This window comes from Coffea eugenioides, chromosome 4 (assembly GCF_003713205.1).
Source record: "Coffea eugenioides isolate CCC68of chromosome 4, Ceug_1.0, whole genome shotgun sequence".
Lineage (NCBI taxonomy): Eukaryota > Viridiplantae > Streptophyta > Magnoliopsida > Gentianales > Rubiaceae > Coffea > Coffea eugenioides.
In genome coordinates, this window is record NC_040038.1 from 16,558,658 (window position 1) to 16,570,225 (window position 11,568).

Below are 11,568 nucleotides of genomic sequence, written 5' to 3' on the forward strand. Positions count from 1 at the left end.
ACCCTCTCAGCTCAAATGCAGTAGCCGAAAACATCTTTGATGTGTCAAATCATTGCAGACTTCCTTATCCACCTCAGCTAGCCGCTCCTCGAAGAAAACCCCTGAAGGAAAACCTCTGTCAACCATTTCCACCATGCCCTCAGCAGCAGCAGCAGCAAGTGGAAAGGGAAACACAACCAAGGACATTGAATCTGTAAGTGAGAAGCTAGTGAGCGACCTCAAAGTCACGATGGATGATCATCTGAAACTGAGGATTTTTTATGATCATGAGAAAGATCAAAGATCCTACAACTATCTTCAGGAGGGTAACAAGAAACCCTCTGAGGAGGGGTTACCTTGGAACTTGCGAAGTCGTCCAACTACTTGTAAGACTGGGTGTGGTCGTTTGACCCCCGTTATGCAGCAATCACAAAAAGGGATTGATGGGAAGGCTAGCGGGAGTTCAACATGGCTGCAAAGGCCAAAGTTCTTAGCCACTCTGTCAAATGAAGAGATTGAGACAGATTTCTTGCTCTTGACTGGTGCAAAGCCATCTCGTAGGCCTAAGAAAAGGTCTAGGTCCCTTCAGAAACAATTTCATGTAAGTTACCTCATTTTTTCTTGTGATTTTTGCCTAAAGAATGCACATATGTGGTTTGATAGAATCATGCATTGATTCTGGGATTTCAAGATATTTCTTTTTTTTCTTTCCTTAAATGATTATAGAGATTCTTTCCTGGTTCTTGGCCGACTGAGCTTATATCAGAGAAATATAAAGTTCATGAGCATCCTGAACCAAAGGTCAAAATTATTCAATTTTCTGTGTTTGTATATTTGTATTAATTCACTTCGCTTTGAATAAAATGTTCTAATTTTTTTTATCTTATATTTGATGTTAGAGTGGTTGTTAATGTTTAACCTTTGGTGAAAATCATCACCTATTAAATTCAAAATCTATATGGCGATTATTAAGAAATAAATTAACGAAAAATTTATGAAAGCGTACCTAGATTCATGTTGACAAACTAGTATTTGAATCCTTAGGGGTTTTCAGGTGACTTTCTAGATCAACACGTATTTGCCAATTCTTGAGAGAGTTCTTTAATTTCTCTCTAGTATCTTTCCTGACGATGGGATATCAGGAAAGAGATATTTTGTAGTACTAGAAAATATGACAATAAGAATACATGTGAGTTAGGGACCATAATGCTATTTGTAGATAACATTCTTGTTACCCTTTAGATAGCTATTTCAGTTCATCATAGAAATAGAAAATACCCTTAAGTTTCTACATATTAAAGACCTATACCCTATTAGATACATTAAGTACAAACTATATTTGATCACTTTAATTGGATTTAACCTTATTTGACAGTTTACAACACATAATTATTCACATATAAATCGAACGTTGGATTAAAGATCCAACAATCTCCCACTTGGACTATATGTGTAATCATATAATTATGTTTTGCAATTAACCGTATGAATTCAACTTTACTGTCATTACCACAATGTATCTGTAACCAATTCGGTCCATCAATCATACCAACATAGGATCAAAGTGACTTTATTACAATTTCGTAACTTGACCCATCAATGGTCACATATAGTGATATAATTGAATGACATGAATAATGATATAGATGTGTAGTATGAAAATTTTATATAATGTGATCATAACATGCCTATTTTCAATTGGTTTACCTTAAATTTTCACGAGATCAAACTATACCAAAATCAAAGTGTAAATAAATCCAAACTTTATTTATTCATAAAATATCCTTAAATCATTAATAACCGAAAAGTATCATAAGAGCATTTAAAATAACAAATTATCACTAAAACTGTACATCATTTAATAATATGAGACCTATACGAGCAGTATACTCATGAAACATTTTGGGTAGCAATTCTTTAGTAAGCGAATCCGTAACAATAGAGTTTGTCCCGATATGTTCTATCGATAACTATCCACTATGTACTCTTTCTTTAACAGTCAGAAACTTGATATCTATATGTTTAGATTTTGTCGAACTCCTGTTGTTATTAGAATATAGGACTGCTGATTTATTGTCACAAAATAATTTGAGTGGTCTTTCTATATTATCCACTACACGTAATCCAATGACAAAATTTCGCAACCAAATTCCATGGTTGGATGTTTCATAACAAACTATAAATTATGCTGTCATAATAGAAGATGGTATAAGAGACTGTTTAGCACTCTTCCAAAATATGGCACCTCCAACCAACAAATAGATATAACCTGATGTTGATTTCATAGTATCTTGGTATCCAGCATAATCGGAATCAATATATCCAATGATCTCGAGTTTATCTGACCTTCGATACGTAAGCATGTAATCTTTTATTTTATGTAAATATCGCAAGACCCGTTTGGTTGCTTTCCAATGATCCAATTCAGGATTGCTTAAATATCTTTCCAACATCCCAATAATATACGTAATATCCAGATGCGTATAAATTTGAATATACATCAAACTCCCTACTATTGACGCATAAAGAATTTTTTGCATCTCTTTTTCCTCAAAAGCATTCTTAGGATATTGGTTGAGACTAAATTTGTCTCCTTTAACCATAGGGGTGTCACCTAATTTACAATTTTATATGCTATATTTTTTTAAAAATATTTTCGATATAACCCTTTTGTGATAGTTTCAAAATACCCCGAGAGCGATTTCGTTGTATTTGTATGTCTAACACAAAAGATGCATCATCAAAATCTTTCATTTCAAAATTTTTAGTTAGAAATCTCTTGATTTCATACAATAGACCCATATCGTTATTGGCAAGTAAAATGTCATCAACGTACAATACTAGAAAAATATATTTGCTCCCACAGAACTTATGGTATATACAATCATCTACTAAATTCATCTCAAAATCAAATGAGATGATCACTTGATGAAATTTGAAATACCATTGTCGAGACGCTTGTTTGAACTTATAAATGAATTTTTTAAATTTGTAACCTATATTCTTTGGATCTCCCGATATAAAGTTTTCTGACTACACCATCTAAATCGTCTCATCAATGTCACCATTGAGAAGTGTTGTCTTTACATTCATTTGATGTAAGTCAAGATTAAAATGTGTTACTAATGCCATGATAATTCTAAAAGAGTCCTTTAAAGAAATCGGAGAGAAAGTTTCTTTATAGTCGATACCTTTTTTTTGTGTAAATTCCTTGGCGATAAGACGAGATTTGTATCTTTTTACATTGCCATTCGAATTTCTCTTGATTTTAAATATCTATTTACAACCAATGGGTTTTACGCCTTCTAGTAATGGGACAAGATTTCAAATATCATTGTCTTTTATGGATTTAATCTCCTTATTCATGACATCGATCCACTCTTGAGAATTTGAACTTTTCATGGTTTGACAAAAGTTGATTGGATCATCTTCCATCAATCCAGTGTCGTCCTTATGTGTCTGGAGAAAGACAATGTAATCATATGGTATTGTACTTCTCTTTTCTCTAGTGGATCTTTTTAATGGCATTGGTTCTTCGAAAGGAACAGTTTGTTCTTATATAATAGTTTGTTCTTCAATATTATTTTGATTTGTTATGTCATGATTAAGATTAGAAATGAGATCCTGAACAGGATCAATAACACTTGTGGAAATATTGACATATTTATCTTTAAAAACAAGGTTCCTTACTGTATTTTCTCCCCCAAACTCGACATTCTCAAAGAACCGGACATTTCCTGTCTCGAAAATTGATTTAGTCGTGAGATCATAAAACTTGTGACCCCTGGATCTTTTAGAATATTCAATAAAATAACAACTAACCGTTCTTGACTCCAGTTTCTTTTCATTTGACCTATAAAGTCTTGCCTCAGTTGGACAGCTTCAAATATATAAATGCTTTAAAATGGACTTTTTTCCTGTCCAAAACTGATAAGGTATTTTAATAGTTGCTTTAGTTAAAATTCTGTTAAGGATATATGCTACAGTCTTAAGTGCTTCTCCCCAGAATGACTTTTGTAAGGTAGAATGACATATCATACTCCTTACCATATTTTTAAGCGTTCTATTTCGTCTTTCAACTACACCATTCATAGTGGGTGAACCCGGCAGACTGTACTATGGAAGATACAATATTTCTCTAGATATTTAGTAAATGGTCTTGCACGTTGTTCATTTGAACCGTCATATCTACCATAGTACTCATCACTACGGTCAGATTTGACGCTTTTAATTCTTTTGTTGAGTTGGTTCTCAACTTCAACTTTAAAATTTTTGAACACGCCTAATGACTGTAATTTTTCAGAAATAAGATATATGTAGCCATATCTTGAAAAATCGTCTATGAACAATATAAAATATTGTTGACTATTCCAAATAGATGTAGAAAATGGTCCACAAATATTTGTATGTATAAATTTTAAGACGTCTAAGGATCTATTGGTTTCAAATTTTCATTTATTGGTTTATTTCCCCTTTATACAGTTAACACAATTATCAAAACCAGTAAAATTCAAGGGATCGAAAATTTCATTTGACACAAGTTTTTTCATTCTCCGTTTGGAGATATGTCCCAATCTCTTGAGCCATAATGTAGTTTAATTTTCAATGTTTAATTTCTCTTTACTCCTCTAGTTCTCAAATGCAGAGATTCATTAAATGAGACAATTGCATCAATTAAATATGGATTATCGTAGTGTATTAAAGAACTGGAATCAATCAATTTTGAATCATGAAACAATTCAAACTTTTCATTTTCAAATGAACAAAAATAATCAAATTTGTCCAAAGCAGAAATAGAAATTAAATTCCATAAAAAAGACAGTATAACAAATGTTTCATTAAGATCCAAATAAAATTCGATCTTTAACAATAATCTAAAAACCCTATTGTCTCAAATTGAACTGTTTTACCATCGCCCATGTAGATATATATTTCTTTATCATTAGACTTTCGACAAGTCAGGCAACCCTGCATAGATACACTGATGTGAGTTGTTGCACCAGAATCTAACCACCATGTGTGTCCAGATATCGAAATTAAATTAATCTCAGAACAAAAAAAATTAAGAAGCATACCTTTCTTAGCACGCCAAGCGTGATCGTTGGTGCAATGTTTCTTTTTATACCCTTCAATTCCACAGAAGAAATAACTATTCTTTCCTTGATCAACTGATTTCTTTTGTTGTTTCTTTTGTGGTGCTGTACCAGCAGCTTCTTTATTCTTTTGTCTCTTAAGTCCCTTACTTTTATTATTAGTAGTTGAGACCAAATGACCACTCTCTGTCTGATCTTGTTTCAACTTTTTCTCTTCTTCTACACAATATGAGATGAGTTCATTTAGAAATCAAATCTCCTTTTGACAGTTCTAATTCACCTTAAACTGACTAAACTGTATATAAAGAGATATTATAATCAAATACACTAGTAACTCTTCAGAGAGTACCAATTTAAGTGCATTTAATTTTGAAACAAGATGAGACATTTCTATGATGTACTCTCTGATGTTACCTTTACTACTATATTTCATTGAAACTATACGTGTTAAGAGCATATTAATTTCAGTCTTTTCGTTCTTGACAAACATTTTTTCAATGTCTTCAAGGAACTCTTTAATGGTTATTGTCGTTTCTGACATTGTTCCTCTGAATGCTTTTGGAACGGCCTTTTTAATGATCATCAGACACAAGCGGTTTGATCTCTTCCACCTTTCCTTATCCCTCCTTTCATCAAGGGTACTTTGATCTGTAAGAGGTGGGGGAAAATCATTCTTTAACGCAAGGTCGAGATCCATTACTCCAAGTACTATCAAGAGATTTTCTTTCCAAGACTTGAAGTTTGTGTCATTCAGTATAGGAATATTATTGATGTTGGTAGTAATATTTGTAAGATCATTTGCAACTGAACAGAAAATATAAAATAATTAAAACAAACTCACATAAACCAAAATAATAATAAATTCAAATAATGGCAGTCCCATCTCAAGATACCGATATTTTATTAATATTTTATTTTTGGACAGAATATTAACTTCTAAGTGATATCTTAGCGCAGCAATAAACACTGACAATAATAACATGTCAAAAAATAAAATTTTCTTTAGGCCAATTTATAATTCACATGTAAAAAATGAATAATTATTACATGTTTATTATCATAAGTGCATATGCAATCTTATTAAATATTGACCTTCTTTTGGGCCGATCAATATTCATAGAATCACAAGAATCCAACTAGTTATATTCTAAAATAAATTAATTTTCACAATAGAAGTCACTTTGATGGCATATTGTTTCAATTAATTTATTTCAAAAAATATATAATCATACCAATATTCAAATTTAAAATTATACAAATTAAACAAACATTTTGATCAAAGTCAACTCTGGTCAAAACGTGGTCAAATTTAGTCAAACCAGTCAATTGGATCAAGACTTATTGGACCAAAAGTCCATATCCATAATTTGACTCAAATTTATCATGCAAGCCCAAAAAAATTCTCGAAATCCATAAATACTTTATAAAACTATATATTTAGTGAGCCAAACATATGGACTTTTGTTGGGTTTAAATGTCTTTTTTATCTTTATTAGGGTTAACCCAAATTAAAGAAACCCTAATTTTCTTAACACAAATATATGCATGTTTATTCTTAAACAAGAAAATAAGCTAAGGAATAATAGTTAAAGTCCAAATACAAAAGAACTAAATAGACAGAAAAGATTGTCTTTTAATTCAGTTCTTGCATGATATTCAACATGAAGACGCAGCCAAACTATTGGAAAACATTGAACCAAAATAACTACCGGAATTTCTTTTTCACATGAAACAACTACCGGACTGCATCGTACTTTGTCAATTTTAATCATTAAGAATAGGGACACCAAAAGAAACCCCACGTTTGTCAACTAAAGTGTGACCCACATGCATTCTATAAAACCAATACAATGAATCAATGGATACCTTTATGGTGGGAACCTGCCTAAGGTAGGAAGACGGAGACGTTAAATTGTTGTACAGCGCGTGGAGAGGATATATACGAGAACCGTCTGCGGATGCAACCAAAAAGCACACTGACTTCCGTACGAGTTGGGACGGGAAGTGTTTTTGCATGTTAAAACCAGAGGCATTTATGCATTTGTAAATGTACCCATTACGACTGGAAAAATGTTGCAAATACCTTGGACAAAAAATGTGCATAAAGAAGGTACCGAAATTTTAAGAAATAATAAATGATTATCGCACGTGCGTGGGGGATAATAATTTGGAAGAAGGAAAATGGAGGTAAACGAAAGGATTCAAGCCTTCATTATATTTATATACATATATAAATTTAGTAACCAAGTGTTCAGCTTAAGCATCCGGGAAAATGGTCTCATGACTATCGTTATGGTAAAAAAACTTATTATAATAGGTTATAATAAATTTAGCAACCATTTGATTACCTGTTGGACTTATCCACTTGAATAGGATTATGCGTAAAAATAAGGAAGTAAGTTTGTCATCTAAAATAGTAAGTTAACGTAATAAACTAGTAATTTTTGCAGCCCAAAACGTGAATTGAAAGTATTACGAAACATACTTTTTAAAGAGATAAATTACAATTTTTATCCTCAATATACTTTTGAGGGAGTAAGTTTATTTGAAGTAATAGTATGTTTTTATACATAAATAATCATTTTTACTTATAACATAGTAAATTTGATTAATGACAAAAACATGCTAATTTATGGCAAAAATTCTCTATTATGCTTAAAAAACTTATGCCAAGCCCATATTTTATTGTTATTTAAAATAACACTAAAATATTTTATTAATGATTAAAACTGAGTACCTTACTTAGTAAGTAATGTTAATATACTTGTATAAATACTTGATTGTATGTGAAAAAATTAGTACTTTTTAAATTTATACATAATTAAATTTTTTCTGTTGCAGTTTAAAAAAAAAGTAAGCGAAATATTTTTTGCGCAGAGCACCAAAATCCACAAGTCAAAATAGTTGGTCTGAAAGGGAAAGATATAGCTGAATAGCATTGTTTAAAGTACCAAATAAATAGATATAAAATGCTGGTTAAAAACTGGTACTTTGACATATAATAAAGGAAAGTCATAAAAATCAGGCCATTTATGGAAAAAGGTTTCATTAATAAAAATTCCAGCTCTTCACAGCTTTCTTACCAGTCCTCCAAAGCATGAGCAAAGTGCCAATAATTGAAATAGTAATCTTTTCGATTTATACAGAATTAATTTATTTTTTGCAAATTAAAAAAAATAATTGAAATTTTTTTATCAAAAAGCACATAAGTCAAAAGGATTGGTCTAAAAGGGAAAGGAATAGCAGATATGTACAGTACTTGTATTTCACGTTCGAAGGACTACAGTGCTGTTTTTGACAATACCCCAAAAAATATGCAATGCAAATGGAACCGATTCTTCATTATTTAAAATACCAAATCTGTGATTGTGTTTTAACTGTTATCCATTGGTATTCTAAAGTATCATTTTTTCATCCAATACCACCTCTTTAACACCCGTTTTCGCTTAAAAAATTTATTTATTGGATGAAAAAAAATAAACCTTTTATGCACTAAAACACTAGTTCTTTATGCCTTTCCTCCATTATAAGAACAGAGTACTCATTTTTCCCTAAAAAAAATTAATGGATAAAAAAAAACCGATTTTAGGTTAAAACACTAGCTTTTTATGATTTTTCTCCATTATAAGAGCACAATACCCATTTTCCTCATCAAAAATTTTATTTATTGGATAAAATAAAAATAAACCCATTTTCCCATAAAACACCAGCTCTTTATGACATTTCTCCATTATAAGAATAAAGTACCCATTTTCTCACAAAAATTTATTTATCGCCTAAACTTAAAATAAACCCATTTTTTAATAAAATACTAACTCTTTAGCACTTTCCTCCGTTATAAGAATACAGTACCGATTTTTGCATAAACAAAATTTATTTATCGACTAAACTAAAATGAAATCCGTTTTCCAATAAAACACTAGCTCTTTATGACTTTTCTCCATTATAAGAACAAAGTACCCATTTTGTCATTAAAAAATTTATTTATCGGCTAAACTAAAAATAAACCTATTTTTCAATAAAATACTACCTCTTTATCACGTTCCTCCGTTATAAGAACACAGTACCCATTTTTGCATATAAAAATTTTATTTATCGGATAAAATAAAATAAAATCTGTTTTCCAATAAAACACTAGCTTTATGGCTTTCCTCCATTATGAGAATAGAGTACCCATTTTTCATAAATAAATTTATTTATTGGATAAAATAAAAATAAATCCATTTTTCAATAAATCACCAGTTACTTATGGCTTTTCTCCATAAATTATCTATTTTCATACGTTAATTTATTAGTTAGATAAAATTAGAATGAAATTAGGTTGAACAATAAATTACCCTTTACGATGAAATTGAAATACAGAAAAGTAACCCATAGCAAGTTTTAACTCCATTTCCAATACAAAAATATGCTACAAATTCTTTTGGCAACCACAAGACACCTCATTCATAAAGTCTCAAGAAACCTTTCCAAACATTATGCAAAAGCAACTTATTCATTCTAAATTTTTAGCATCAATTTGATTATCAGTTGGACGTATCCACCTGAATAGGATAATATGTATTTTCTGGGACACAAGACATAATAGGAATTAAACTTGCATTAATGTAGACCTAACAAAATGAGAGAAATAGCATAACAATTAATACAATAATAAGAATAACAGAGTTGGTATAACAAAATTAGTTTAGTCTACAAATTTATTTTTTTCTGCAGATAGTTCGCGAATATGACATTCAACCACCAAAAAAAAGACATCTATATCTGTCTATATGTATTGCAGAGAGAATTTTAGATAAGGAGCTTTCCAAATTATCAAAAGTTCGAATACTATTTTATTACAATTTTACATTTCTAAAATTAAGAAATGTTTATCTCACAACTAATCCTTTAATTGCTCGTACAAATCCTATAATCATGCTCATGTCAACCCGACCAGCCTTCACTTTTCCAATCAGTACGTCAAAGAACACCTTAGGATTTGACATTTTCTTTATGGCTGAGCGGTAGAAGCTGACTGGCACAAGAAGGGTTTATGCAGAGGTTTAGTCAGTATAGTATTAACTAACAGTTATTACTGACATTCACAACTCACACTTACCACATTACTCATAGTAATAACTAACTGTTAATTTAAGATATTCGCAACAGCGAAAGTCACATATTCAAAATTTAGGAGCATGTTGAAATAATAATTTTCACAATTCAATGTATTTTATTGCCATAATATAGTTTAAATGGGTGGCATTTTCTTATTTCTATTAATAAATGAAAGTGTTTACAATTTAGAATAATTCAAATCTATCATTTGGAAGAAAGAAAAAAGGAAAAGTTGGAACCGGATCATCAATCGAATCGGGTAACTGGTTTAATCGATTTTTTATGATTTTGACTGATTTTTGACCAAAACGGTTTTATACTACAAATCAATTGGGGAAAAAAATGTCGGTTCACGGTAGGACCGGTCAAACCAACTGGTCCGATCTGGGTTTAATAATTACAGAGTCTACGGTTCCCGCGGGCAATCCGACTGATTCTATAACCTGGTAATTACCAATAGTTCCAGTGATCAACCCTCATACTATTTTGTTGTGTATCCTTAGGACAAAACTGTACACAAATTTAGGGAATTAGTCTAACCAAAAAGTTGAGGTACCTTTAAGTGAAAAAACAAATATACGGAGTCTACAGACTCACGACACAAGTATACCAAAATAGCAAGGCCCTTTGTCGAAGGCACACCCAAGAAAAAAGACAATAATTAATTTTTTATATACAGACAGCTTAGTAATTTTTTTTTACACTAACAATTTTGGATATATGTTACATGTGCATATTTTGAATTTTAAATTTGAATTCGTATGATGTAATATAATCTAAACCTATTATAATAAAAAAAATTATACGCTGATAATTTATAAACAATACAATACAATATAATATAGATCCTCAAATTATCTGGACGCTTGTTCAACAGACTCAAACTCTCCAAAGTGACTTGTAAATCGGCTCGATTGTAAAATTTGGGGGGTTTATTATAATCTTATTAATACCATATATATATGTATGTATGTGTGTGTGTGTATTAAACATAAAGATTCTTTTTCCTTTTCCTACCAGAATGAGTGCCGCGTAAGAACTGACTCACTTGTCACGAGTTCATGTCCAGATGGCTTTTTACTTTGACGAGAGATGCCATTATACTTGGTTGATATTAGCATGAAATATTCGAATAATAACTTAGCTGTATTATGGCATCGGAGCATATACGTTTCCTAGAACAAGCATTTGGAATTTTAATCGAAAGCGCCAACTTATACTAACCCAGAAAGCTTTTCCACATTGCAGTTATGCGTTCTGATGTAAGAATTTATCAGTTGATTCCCCGAAATTTTCCCAGGTGCCTATATGCCTATGCCTATGCCTATGCGTGCTGAAAATATTCTGCCGGCCTCATTTCATACTAAGCCATCAATATCATGCCTCAACTTTTTTT

At 31.1% G+C, this 11,568-nt stretch overlaps 1 protein-coding gene across 1 annotated transcript; it reads left to right on the forward strand.

Moving 5' to 3' along the window:
* Nucleotides 1-229: 229 nt before the first annotated feature.
* Nucleotides 230-822, forward strand: LOC113769139. Its single transcript, XM_027313613.1, has 2 exons — nt 230-580; nt 706-822. Exons 1-2 carry the CDS (start codon nt 230-232, stop codon nt 820-822), a joined length of 468 nt encoding a protein of 155 aa, XP_027169414.1.
* Nucleotides 823-11,568: the final 10,746 nt, after the last annotated feature.